The 14,130-nt window shown below is 33.4% G+C and overlaps 1 protein-coding gene across 6 annotated transcripts in view; it reads right to left on the minus strand.

The window, feature by feature from the left end:
• Positions 1-14,130, minus strand: part of CUNH14orf39 (chromosome unknown C14orf39 homolog) — a 52,621-nt gene that overhangs the window by 16,466 nt on the left and 22,025 nt on the right. For all 6 annotated transcript variants that reach the window (XM_040477315.1, XM_040477310.1, XM_040477313.1 and 3 more), the window contains 5 exons: positions 13,264-13,394; positions 12,487-12,563; positions 6,542-6,627; positions 6,176-6,234; positions 197-258 (listed from right to left, as the gene is read on the minus strand). In XM_040477315.1, the coding sequence (XP_040333249.1) occupies positions 197-258; positions 6,176-6,234; positions 6,542-6,627; positions 12,487-12,563; positions 13,264-13,394 (415 nt within the window). The remainder of the gene's footprint in view (positions 1-196; positions 259-6,175; positions 6,235-6,541; positions 6,628-12,486; positions 12,564-13,263; positions 13,395-14,130) is intronic.

The raw sequence follows: 14,130 nt of genomic DNA on the forward strand, positions 1-14,130 counted from the left end.
TGTGGCTTCATTTTTTTAATCTAAAGCTCTTCTAAGGGATAGAAGCTTTAACACCACAGCAACTCAATTACTAACCAAATAACATCTAGACCTCACATAAATAATCTTCATTAAACATAATCAGAAATTAAAGTGGAAACAATACTTTAAATTGGAATATTTTGCTTAGAAATTAGAAACCAAACATTAGACTTACTTGTGAAGTACATTTTAATTCTCTCAATGGTCTTACCGTCCCTTTATCTTCACACTCAGCATCTATTTGTTATGGGAGAAAAAACTGGGTTTTTTTTACAATTGCAAATAAAACATACAAACAACAAGAAATTTAACTGTTTTTGACCCACAAAAATACCAATTTCATATAGTTCTACCTAACACATAGAAATAAGAGAATAAAACCCACATGAACAGTTTAACAGAGAAAATTACAGAGAATACTCATGTCACCACCACCCAGGTAAAGAAATAGATCATGCATACTCCATAAGGCCCATATTCCTCATATCCTCCTCCTCACAGATAATCATTCTCCTGCCTTGTGTGATAATTATTTCCTGGATTTGTTTTATATAGTTTTATCACCTGAGTAATATAGTCTATTTTTCCTGTTTTAAAAAGTTATATGATGAAATGGTAATGTATGTGTTGTCTTGCTTTTTTTGTTCCAGCATATGCTTGTGAAATTCATCTGTATTGCTTCTTATAGACATAACTTGCTTACTTGTATTGATGTAAAGGATTTCATTGTATAAGCACAACACAATATATCTACCTATTCTACTAACAAATGGGCATTCAGGGTGTTTCTACTTCAAGACTATTACAAACACCGATGACACATACATTCTTTTGTATATATATACTTGTATGTATGTACTTGTAGTTCTCTAAGTATATATGTAGGAGTGGAATTACAAGGTATAGGGTATTTATATCTTCCATTTTACCAATTTTAAATTTTTCCAAAGTTTAGTTTCCAAACTATTTATCAATATTTTTGTGGCACCTAGCCATCCCAAGTTACCTTAGGAACCCATTCAGTTTCTAGTTATAATTTAGATATGGTCTCAATACTCACTTATAAATGAGTTTCTCCCAAATAGTTATGAGTTCTTATCGTCCTATATCCTCATCAACACTTAGTATTACCAGACTTTCTGAATTTGCTAATCTGTCGGATGTGTAGTATCTCACTGTGGTTTTATTTTTCAGTTTCCTAATTTGCTAAGCATCTTTTCATATGTTTATTTAAGACAAAAGTTTCTCTATTTGAAGTGCCTATTTGCGTATTTCGCACGTATTTCTAATTGGGTTGTCTGTCTTTTTCTTCTTGGTTTGTAGAACTTCTTTACACATTTTTGGAAACCAGTCCTTTGACAGTTTTATGTATTGCAAATATATTCTCTTGTCTTCTTTTTATAACATCTTTTGATGAATGGAAACTCTTAAGTTTAATATAGCCAAATTTATCAGTCTTTATTATTGGGCTTTTTAATTAAGAAATTCTTTCCTACCTCTAATGTTTTTCTATTTGACCAACTGAAAGCTGTATAGTTTTGCCTTTTGCATTTAACAGTCACAACCATGATTTTCACCACAGATTAATTTCCTCAAAAGACAGGCTGGGAGACTGCTGAAAAGAATCTTTTTTTCCCCTAAGATAACTACGTGCCTTTTCGGGTATGAAGCCTTACCATATATGGTCAGTGGTAGCTAGGAATATGACAGATATGTGCATTTCCCCACATATCTGTATTAGGGGTGCATTGTTCCTAGAGATCAACTATTCCTCCCTGTCTAATGCTCTGTCAGCTTGATATATATACAGGATTATAAACAGGTGGAACAAATCATATGTGAAGATAAGATAGGATTCTTTCTTCCAGAAGAAAGCAGGAAGAAAATCCATCTGCATGGAATCAGCATATGATGTTGGCTGAACCCTATTTTGAGAGTGGGAGAAACAGATTCACATTATGAGACCATTGTGAATGTGCATATATTTACAGAATTTTTCTACTGCAAAAACGAGCCAGTATTTTTAAGTTTTTATTTGAATTCCAGTTAGTTAACATGCAGTGTAATATTAGTTTAAAGTGTACTTAGTGATTCATCACTTACATACAACACCCGGTGCTCATCACAAGTGCATTCTTTAATCCCCACCTATTTAACCCATCCCTCCACCCCCCTCTCTTCTGGTAACTATCAGTTTGTTCTCTACAGTTAAGAGTCTGTTTCTTAGTTTGCCAGTTTGCCTCTTTTTCCCTCTATGATCATGTGTCAGTTTCTTAAATTCCATATTGGGGTGAAATCATATGGTATTTGTCTTTCTCTGACTTATTTTCTTAGTAGGATACACTAGCTCCATCCACATTATTGAAAATGGCAAGACTTCATTCTTTTTATGGCTGAGTATATCTATACACCACATCTTCTTTATCCATTCATCAGTTGATGGACACAGGCTGGGCTCTTTCCATAATTTACTTATTGTTGCTAATGTTGCTACAAACATTAAGGGGCATGTATCCCTTTCAGTTAGTATTTTTATATTCTTTGGGTAAATATCTAGTAGTGCAATTGCTGGATTGTAGGGTAGTTCTATTTTTAATTTTATGAGGAAATTCCATACTGTTTTCCAGTGGCTGCACCAGTTTGCATTCCCACTAACAGTGCAGGAGGGTTCCCCTTTTTCCACCTCTTTGCCAACATCTGTTGTTTCCTGTGTTGTTAATTTCAGCCATTCTGACAGGTGTGAGGTGATAGCTCATTGTAGTTTTGATTTGTATTTCCCTGATGATGAGTGATGTTGAGTATCTTTTCATGTTAGACATCTGGATGTCTTCTTTGGAAAAGTGTCTATTCATGCCTTCTGCCCATGGATTATTTGCTTTCTGGGTGTTGAGTTTCTTAGTTCTTTATAGATTTTAGATACTAACACTTTATCAGATATGTCATTTTAAATATCTTCTCCCATTCCATAGGTTGCCTTTTAGTTTTGTTGTTTCCTTCACTGTGCAGAAGCATTTTATTTTGATGAAGTCTTAACAGTTTATTTTTACTTTTGTCTCCCTTGCCTCAAGTGACATTATCTTGAAAGAAGTTGCTATGACTAATGTCAAAGAGGTTACTGCCTGTGTTCTTCTCTCGGATCTTAATGGCTTCCTGTCTCACATTTAGGTCTTTCATCCATTTTGAATTTACTTTTATGTATGGTGTAAGAAAGTGATCTAGTTTCATTTTTTTGCGTGTTGTGTGCAGTTTTCTCGACACCATTTGTTGAAGAGACTTTTTTCCAAATTGGATATTCTTTCCAGCTTTGCCAAAGATTAGGTGACCATATAATTGTGCGTCCATTTCTGGGCTTTCTATTCTGTTTCATTGATCTATGTGTCTGTTTTTGTGCCAATACCATACTGTCTTGACCACTACAGCTTTGTAATATAACTTAAAATCTGGAATTGTGATACTCTGGCTTTGCTTTTCTTTTTCAAGGTTGCTTTGGCTATTCAGGGTCTTTTGTGGTTCCATACAAATTTTAGGATTGTTTGTTTTAGCTCTGTGAAAAATGCTGGTGGTATTTTGATGGGGGTTGCACTTTTATGTGTAGATTGCTTTGGGTAATACAGACATTTTAACAATATTTGTTCTTTCAATTCATGAGCATAGAATGTTTTTCCATTTCTTTGTGTCATTGTGTCACCTTTATTTTATTTCATCAGTGTTTTATAGTTTTTAGAGTATAGATCTTTTTACCTCTTTGGTTAGGTTTATTCCTAGGTATCTTACGGTTTTTGGTGCAATTGTAAATGGAACTGATTCCTTGACTTCTCTTTCTGTTGCTTCATTTTTGGTGTACAGACATGCAACAGATTTCTGCACACTGATTTTGTATCCTACAACTTTACTGAATTTATGTATCAATTCTAGAAATTTTTTTGGTGGAGTCTTTTGGGTTTTCTATATAGAGTATCATGTCATCTGCATATAATGAGACTGACTTCTTCCTTGCTGATTTGGATGTCTTTTATTTCTTTTTATTGGCTGACTGCTGTGTCTAGGATTTCCAATAATATGCTAAATAACGGTGGTGAGACTGGACATCCCTGTCTTGTTCCTGATCATAGAGGAAAAGCTCTTAGTTTTCCCCCATTAAGAATAATAATAGCTGTGGGTTTTTTGTATATGGACTTCACTATGTTGAGGTATATTCCCTCTAAACCTACTTTGTTGAGAGTTTTTAAATCAAGAATGGATGCTGTACTTTGTCAAATGCTTTTCTGCATCTACTGAAACAATCATATGATTCTTATCCTTTTTTATTAAAGTGGCATATCACATTGATTGATTTGCAAATATTGAACCACCCTTACATCCCAGGATTAAATCCCACTTGATCGTGGTGAATGATTCTTTTAATGTACTGTTGGATTCGATTTGCTAGTATCTTGTTGAGAGTTTTTGCATCCATTTCATCAGGGATATTGGCCTGCAGATCTCTTTTTTAGTGGAGTCTTTGGTTTTGGAATCAGGGTAATGCTGGCCTCATAAAATGAGTTTGAAAGTTTTCCTTCCATTTCTATATTTGGGAATAGTTAAAAGAAGAATAGGTATTAACTCTTTAAATGTTTGGTAAAATTCAGGGCAACTGGGTGGCTCAGTTAAGCATCCAGCTCTTGATTTCAGCTCAGGTCATGATCTCACAGTGGGATCAAGCCCCGTGTCAGGCTCTATGCTGATGATGTGCGTGCGCGCGTGCACGCGCGCGCGGTCTCTCTCTCTCTCCCCCCCCTTACCCCTCCCCCGCTCTTGTGTGTGCACTTGCACTCTCTCTCTCTCTCTCAAAAATAAAATAAATAGACATTAAAAATAAATAAATGTTTGGTAAAATTCTCCTGTGAAGCCATGTGGCCCTATACTTTAGTTCGTTGATTTTTTTTTTTACTGATTCAACAGAATGAGCCATTTTTAAAACTTCAAAATAAAAGTCAGTAGCCCACATACTACAGACAAGAAGAAATGAAAACTTTCATACAGCCTAATGAGTGGAATAATTGTTATCCATACTGGATTACCAAAATATGTATATATGTACACATGAGATAAATTATGTTACGCATTATATTATACTTTATTTATTTATTTATTTATTTATTTATTTATTTATTTATGTGATACCCTTGAAAATTTCCAACAGCTAGTTGATTCTAGGATAATAAACTCATATACATACATATATTTATACACACACACACACACATATATATGTGTGTATATATATATATATATATATATATATCTTGTGACCTTTCTATGATTTTATTTAAAGAAAATAATCCAAGATAGTAAAAGATTTATGTAAAAGAATATAGTAGCATTATTCACAATAGCAAGAAAACCCAAACTGGAAACAAAAAAAAAATTTTGAGAGAGAGAGAAGGGAGAGTGCATGCACACAAGTGCGCACAAGGGAAGGGCAGAGGGAGAGGAGGAGAGAAAATCTTCAGCAGACTTCACGTCCAGCACAAAGCCTGATATATGGCTCAATCTCACAACCATGAGATCATGATCTGAGCAGAAACCAACAGTAGGACACTTAACCAACTGAGTCTGAGTCACCCAAATGCCCCCTAAAATACTTAATATTTTGAGAGAGAATGGCTAAATAATTAAAATAATTAAATATAAAAATAATTCAATATTTTGAGAGAAAAGCTAAATAAATAATAGCATATCCTTACAATGGTATATGATACAGTAATTAAAAATAAAATCTATTTAATGGCATTAAAAAATACCCTCAACAGTATATCAAGTGGAAAGAAAAGGATACAAAACGATATACACAAGCATGTTTCAAATTTGGGGAAAAAAATAAAAGAAAAAGACACACACATACATAGGAAAAAAAATAAGACAGAAATATATACCAGTATGGATGGTGTTAGTTATATCTGGGTGATGGTATCTTTGTTTCTTTTGTATTTTTCTCTGTTTTCCAACTCTTTTACAATGAAATGATATGTTTTATATTTAGTGAAAAAGTGTTTTTAAAACTAGGCATGCATGGTCAGTTAACCAGAGATGCAAACAATCCAAATATTAAATAGTATAAAAACCAGATATAATGTTATTCCCACTTCTTAGGAAAAATATAAACAGCAAATACCTGTATCCCCTTTTTCAAACCATTGATTGCAATTTGATTGTTCCTGTGGGGCTAACAATCTAAAATAAAATAAATAAAATTTAGGTATTATTTGCTCAGTTGATAAATTATTTTAGAAATTAAAACATTTTCCTATTTTTAAATATTTTGTTTTTTAAAGTTTATCTATTTTGAGAGACAGAGAGGAAGGGACAGAAAGAGAGAAAGAGAGAGAATCCCAAGCAGGCTCTGCACTGACAGTGCAGAACCCACGGCGGGGCTCAATCCCATTACTCCAGGATAATGACCTGAGCCAAGATCAAGAGACAGATGCTTAACCAACTGAGTCACCCAGGCGCCCAGCATTTTCCTATTTTTAAAAGTTACCTGAAATGCATCGTATTTTGTGAATTTTTAATAGCCACGGCATTTGAGCATTTTGAATGTTTACTCACAGTAGAGTCATTAAGTACCTGAACAAAAGAAATGAAGCATTAGAATTGGCTACATAAACAACAAAATTTTTTTTCTTGTCATGGCTACTGAAGGCTCTCCAAGAACATTGTCATCCTCTTCCTCATCATCATTATCAATATGAACAACCACTACAAACATTAAATGAAACCACTATATACAAAATATTAAGTCAAATACTGGGACACAAAGGTTAAAACTCTCAAGGAATTTGATATTTTGGACAAGTGTAACAACTATGCTTGGTAGCATTTTGACATTTAAGGTAAACTTAAAATTTTTATCCCATATTTATGATTAATCAAGTCAATCTTACCATTTTCTCAACTGATTTCTGTGTCTATTCTCTGTAACCTCTTAAATTCAACATAAAAAAGCAAAACAGCAGATTCAAGGATTAAAGGCTGAAATTTTATTTTTTATATATGTGTGGAAAAGGTAATATTTCATTTTTAACTTTAACTAAATTTAGTATCAATAGCTAAGCCACTGCTTTATTTATTTTTGTATTGTCTATTTCAAGTCATTCATTCTCTGTGAGTGACTCATTCTGAAGAGTTTCTGATTTTTATTTGACCCAAAATAAAAATATCTTTAATAGGAAAGTTTATCCCATTTGTTTTTGTTATAACAGCCACTGGTCTTAATTCTGTCATCTTACTGTGCTTTAGATAAGACCTTGTCCTTTAAAGGGCATTTGTCCCTTAAAGAACAAGTGTTGTTACTGCTTTATGTTTTAAACAATATACATGTTTCTATTGGTCTCTTGGTAAAAGTATTTATACAAGTTAAGTAGTTGTTTAGAGTAGATGCTAAGAATTAAAATTGTTGAGTATGTGCATTTTTATGTGTAATAAATACTATGAACCAGTCCTCTGAAGTAATTATACCAAATTACATTCCACTATTGACTTCAGTAGATATTATCAAATGTTGTAGTGTACGCAAATCTGATAGGTGAAACCATATATATCATTGGTTTAATATGCCTTTCCCTTTGCCCCCGAGCTCAAGCACCTCATTATGTCTAGTGACACTTTGTCTTTCTTTTTCTGTAAATTGCTTATCTTTTGCCCATTTAAAAAATTAATTTGTATTAGTATTTCTTTGTATGTTATGCATACCAATCTCCTGTCCATTCTGTCATTGTCTTCAACTTTGTTGGTGTCTTTTGTCACACATTAAGTTTTTTATTTTAATGTAGTCCATTGACTAGTTTTTCTTATACCACACTGTTGTAATTACCACATTTTGATAATATTTAAAACTGTTCTGGGATGATGAAAATGTTCTGGAATTAAGACAGTGGTGACAGTTACACTACCTTTTGAATACACTAAAAACCACTAAAATGGGCACTTTAAAATGGTGAATTTTATGATAAACTTTTAAGCATCTAATAGTATGAGTCTCCCTTATGTTATTTAAAAAGATCTTATATTTTAAATCTTTATTTGAACTCATTTATTAATATGTTAATGTAGTGAATCATATTGATAGACTTTTCCAATGCTATTATTGCATTCCTTGGGAAAACCATGTTTTAGTCATAATATATTATTCTTTTAATGTTACACTGCCAAATTAGGTTTGCTGATCATTTATTTGGATTTCTACATGTATGTTCATTCTTGAGACTAATGTACAAATTTTTTTCATTCACTATCTCTGTCCTTGCTCCCTAATAAATTAACTATGTATAATTTGTTGCATAGCTTCCAACTTCTATGCTCTGGAATTGCTTAAATAAAAAGATTGCCCTCAACTGGCAATTTTGCCTCTCAGAGAATATCTAACAATGTCTGGAGGTATTTTAAGTTTATTTATTTATTTTGAGAGAGCGAGAGCAGGGGAGGGGCAGAAAGAGAGAGGGAGAGAGAATCCCAAGCAGGCTCTGCACCATCCACGCAGAGTCCCATGTGGGGCTCAATCTCATGAACCATGAGGTCACGACCTGAGCAAAGATCAAGAGTCAGAAGCTTAACCAACCAAGCCATGGAGGCGCCCCTGAAGATATTCTTCACGGTCTTTTCTTAGGGATGAGGTGCTACTGGCCTCTAGATCACAAGGTGACCCTACAACAAAGAATTATCTGGCCCAAAATGTCTATAGTGTCATGGTTTAGAAACTCAATTTATTCCTAAAGGTTTGGTAAAATTTACCTGAAAAACTCATTCCCACGTGTTTTGAAAGGTGTGTGTGTGTGTGTGTGTGTGTGTGTGTGTGTGTGTGTGTGTGGCAGAGGGAGAAGGGAGGCACATAAAGAAGAAAAGAAAAAACAGAGAACTGCTTACATTTCAGTTTCACCTACATTTCCATTTCTAGTTAATTGATCTATTCATGCTTTTCTTTTGCAGGCTATTTAATAACTTCTATTGTCCTATAAAATTGTCCCCCTCACCTACATTTTCAAATTTACTGATATAAAGTCTTACATAGTATTCTCTTAAGACTTTGAAAAGATTTCTTCCATATATTCAATGATACGTACTCTTCCCTCTCTATTTTATTAAATATAATAAAATTTATTTTATTGATATTTAAAAGTTATTAATTTTTGGCTATACTGATTAACCCAACCTTTTAATTTCATTAATTTCTCCTTTTCTCTTTATTAATTCCTACTTTCTTTGCATTAATTGTTATTTTCCTATTTTGAGTTGAACTTTTCATGCTTGGAATTAAACTTTTCCTACTTAAAGTTCAGCTACTTTTAATCTTTATTTTCTATATTTGTTTTCAAATATAAATTTCTCTCTGAGAAGCAATTTGGCTATATTCCACAGGTTTTGGTTTATAGTATTCTTTTAAATAATTTTTAAGTTTTCTTTTTATTTCTTCTATAACCCCCAAATAATTTGAAAGTGTAAATTTCCTTTCCCTCTAAGTACTTTTTTTTTTGAGAGGAGGGCTATATTTTTGTTTAACTTATATTTTTTATAGGTAGTGGTAAGTGAAGAGAACAACTTTTTAGAATTGATTGAGGTATTCTTTTGGTTCTAGTAAACAGTTAATTTTGGTGAATACTGCAAATATCAGGAAAAGAAAGTATAAAGGGAGCCTGAGAAATGACACTGTAGAAATGGTCCTATCATCCCTGATTATTGAACCTGAGTCACCTACTTTAGAATTTCACTGCAGGTAAGAGAAAAATGTTTATCTTGTTTAAGATGCTGTTATTTCATTTCATTGGTTTTGTATTGTTAAATGTGTAACCAAACTCAACCCTAAACTCAAGATACTACTTTTTTTGAGAAAGCTATCCTTTTTAAAATTATGGATTAAATACTTTCTTGGAATTCCATTAATTTTTATTTTATTTATTTTGAAAATGTATAATTTGGTTTATCGTGGTTCTTATGACTTGGCGAGTTATTCTTTTTAAAAACATGAAATATATTTTTCCCTATTAATGCTTTTTGTCTTGAACTCTGTTTTTTAATTTTTAAATTTTAGTTAACATACACTCCAATACTGGCTTCAGGAGTAGAATTCAGTGATTCATCACTTACATACAATACTCAGTGCTCATCACAAGTGCCCTCTTTAACATCCATCACCCATCTAGCCCATCCCTCACCCACCTCCCTCCATCAACCTTTAGTTTGTTTTCTATCATTAAGAGTCTTTTGTGGTTTGTTTCCCTATTTTATATGGCACTGTAATAACAATGTTTTTGTCCCATTGTTCTACCTTTACCCTTCATTTGTCAAGTTTTTTCAGCTCTTCTATTTTAAAAGTATGTATATGGCTGTACCACTCTAGAAAACAGTATGGAGTTTCCTTAACAAGTTAAAAATAGAACCAGCCTACAATCCAACAACTGCACTACTGGGTATTTACCCAAAGGATATAAAAATACCAATTCAAAGGGATACATGCACCCTGATGTTAGAGCAGCATTATCAACAATAGCCAAATTATGGAAAGAGCCCAAAAGTCCATCGACTGATGAATGTATAAAGAAAATGTGATATATATGTATATGTATATTATATACATGTGTGTGTATTATATATATATGTATATATGTGTGTGTATTATATACACATATATAATGGAATATTACTCAGCCATCAAAAAGATTGAAATCTTGCCATTTGCAATGATGTGGATGGAGCTAGTGAGTATTATTCTAAACAAAATAAATCAGCCAGAGAAAGACAAATCCCATACGATTTCACTCCTAGGTGGAATTTAAGAAAACACATGAACATAGGGGCAGGAGAGAGGCAAACAAACCATAAAACAGACTCTTAACTACAGAGAACTAACTGAGGGTTGCTGGAAGGGAGGTGGGCAGTGTATGGGCTAGATGGATGATGGGGATTAAGGAGTGCATTTGTCTGATAAGCACTGGGTGTGTATGGGAGTGAAGAATCACTAAATCCTACACCTGAAACTAATATTACACTGTATGTTAACCATCTGGAATTTAAATAAAACTTGGAAAAAAATAGAAGTATATGTCTGTATTTTGTTTATATATCCCATAGAAGCATCTCTGTCACATTTCTGAATACTGATTTGTTCAGAACTATTTATGGCATCTTATTTTCTATTTATAATGTATTCTAGTTATTTTATCTACTCTTCCATCCCTGCCTTTTGTTGGACTGATTAAGTTGTTCCATCATTTTTCTTCTACTGTTTTAAAACTAGTGCATGTCATTTCTCTTATTTTGGTTACTCTTACATGTTTAACATACACGCATAAATTCACATTTTCCCAACAATATATAAGTGAATCAGTATTTGTATCTTCTCTCTACTTCCACCCCGCCCCCAAGAAAAGAACTTGGGTAAACTTTTGTTTCCCTTATTTATCTTCCTACCTTCATCCCATATTTATCTCATCTGAAATTTTAGTACCAGATTTAAACATTTTTGTAATTAATACATATTTACGATAAGTTTCACTAATTAATTTGGTTACCACTACACCTCTATCTGTATGTATTAATTACAAATTAATGAAAGGCAATTATATTTTCCATTGAGAATTCCCCCCTGGACTATTTTCAGGAAGAATGGGGGAAGACAGAGATGTGCCACACCAGAAGCTAGCTTTCTGGGTGGTATGCTCCTTATTTTTCTTAAGCATCAAGAACCCCCCAGAAGGGCGACTGGGTGACTAAGTTTGTTAAGCATCTGACTCTTGACTTTGTCTCAGGTCATGATCTCATGGTTTCTGAATTCAAATCTGTGTTGGGCTCTGTGTTGATGGTGCAGAGCCTGCTTGGAATTCTCTCTCTCCCTCTCTCTCTCTCTCCACCCCTCCTCTGCATGTGCTCTCTCTCAAAATAAACAAATAAACTTACGAAAAGAAGAACTCCCTAGAGTTACCATCTATCTCTCTAACCGAAGCTCCTATACTTACTGCTTCCACCTACAGACAGTGATCCATTGCTGATGCCTAGCCAAAGGCAGAGTAGATATGAGTTGAACAGGTGTTAACTAATTAACTCCCACTGAAGTAACCCAACCAATTACCCTATTCATTGTCCCCAGACCTATACCTTCTATAATAGTGTTCTATGCAAGTCCTGGGTCACAATTTCCCCCTTCAATCTAATCCTGTTTTCTTCCTTCAGAAATATCTGGGTTTGACTAGGTACAGGGCTTGGCATTTTTAAATATCTTTTCTATGTTTTAAGAGTAAGTGAGAAGGCTACAGTATATGTTCAGGCTGCCATATTGAAATTCTTTTAAGATTTTTAGACACTGAGGTTGTAGTAATGGCTGATTTAATATATTTATAACACACACACACACCCATGTTCTAAATGCAATACATTCATTATCTCATTTAATGCAAGCAAATATTTAATTTATACTATTAAAAAGGAAATACCTACCTGCATGTTGTTTCCTTTCTGCCTAAAGTCAATATTGGCAAGCTTTGACTGTTTCACAGAACTTTCTTCTTTTTTATCTAGGTTATTAAATTGTACAACTTCAAATGAATTTCAGAGATAGAATCAAATGTTATGCCCAAAATTCAACATAAACTTGTAATTAAAAAAATCAAGTTACATGAAGATTTAATTTAAATTATAGAAGTGTGTGGAATTCCTGCAAACCTTTTAATTCCCCACTATATAAACTATCATAACAAGCATGAGTGTAAAATGAAAACCAGCTTACAAAACTACATCTTTATAATGAGGAACCAAATAAGACTGAGGGAAAAAGAACAGCTAGTGCAGTTAATCTAATACAATGTAGTTAATCTAATCTGCAGATCCACTGAATGAAACACAATTCAAATATCTCAGTGACTAGGTCACAAATATCATTAATACAAGTCAGCTACCCACTTTAATTACATACACTAATAACACAACTCCTCAAATGAAAAATTATTATTCATCCTCCTCTGGCAGCTGTGTGACCCAACCAGAACACTTGTTTTAATATTATGTGGATGATTTCTCTCTCAAAGAGAAAAAAGTTAGGGATAGAAGGCATATTGTTCACTCTCAGAAAGAATCAAAGTGATACTTTCTGAGTCTATTGGTCTCTAGTATTGTTTGTTCTTGCTTACACCAAATGATAACAAAATTTGCTTCTGCCTTTTCTTCTATGTGTTTACAAAGAAAACTAAGTTTTTAAATAATTAACAGATACTGTACCTACAACTCTTGCCTCTGAAGAATGCATATTCATTGGTCTGACTTTCTCAGATTCATATGGAAGAAATAATCGACTGTTTTGAGGGGCTTTATTCAATATAAGTACATGTTGTTCATCTTTTTCAAAAATTCTGAAGGGTAAATTACATTAAATATTTAGTAAGTAAAAAATTAACATATTTTAAATCTAGAAGAGACTTATATACTATATAAATTCATTTTGCAGATAGTAAAACTGAGTTTCAGAACATTTAAAATATCTGCCCAATAAAATTATTTACTGGTGTCACAGCTAAAACACACTTTTCCAGATTAAGTCCAGTGCTCTTCTCAGTATACCACACTCTCATTTTAAAACATAATCAATTTACTCAAGGGATACAGGAGTGCTGATGCATAGGGGCACTTGTACCCCAATGTTTATAGCAGCACTTTCAACAATAGCCAAATTATGGAACGAGCCTAAATGTCCATCAACTGATGAATGGATAAAGAAATTGTAGTTTATATACACAATGGAATACTACTTGGCAATGAGAAAGAATGAAATATGGCCTTTTGTAGCAACGTGGATGGAACTGGAGAGTGTTATGCTAAGTGAAATAAGTCATACAGACAAAGACAGATACCATATGTTTTCACTCTTATGTGGATCATGAGAAACTTAACAGAAGACCATGGGGGAGGAGAAGGAAAAAAAAAAGTTAGAGGGAGAGAGCCAAACCATAAGAGACTCTTAAAAACTGAGAATAAAGTGAGGGTTGGTGGGGGGTGGGAGGGAGGGGAAAGTGGGTGATGGGTATTGAGGAGGGCACCTTTTGGGATGAGCACTGGGTGTTGTATGGAAACCAATTTGACAATAAATTT

This window comes from Herpailurus yagouaroundi, unplaced genomic scaffold (assembly GCF_014898765.1).
Source record: "Herpailurus yagouaroundi ecotype Mexico unplaced genomic scaffold, PumYag 141, whole genome shotgun sequence".
Classification (NCBI taxonomy): Eukaryota; Metazoa; Chordata; class Mammalia; order Carnivora; family Felidae; genus Herpailurus; species Herpailurus yagouaroundi.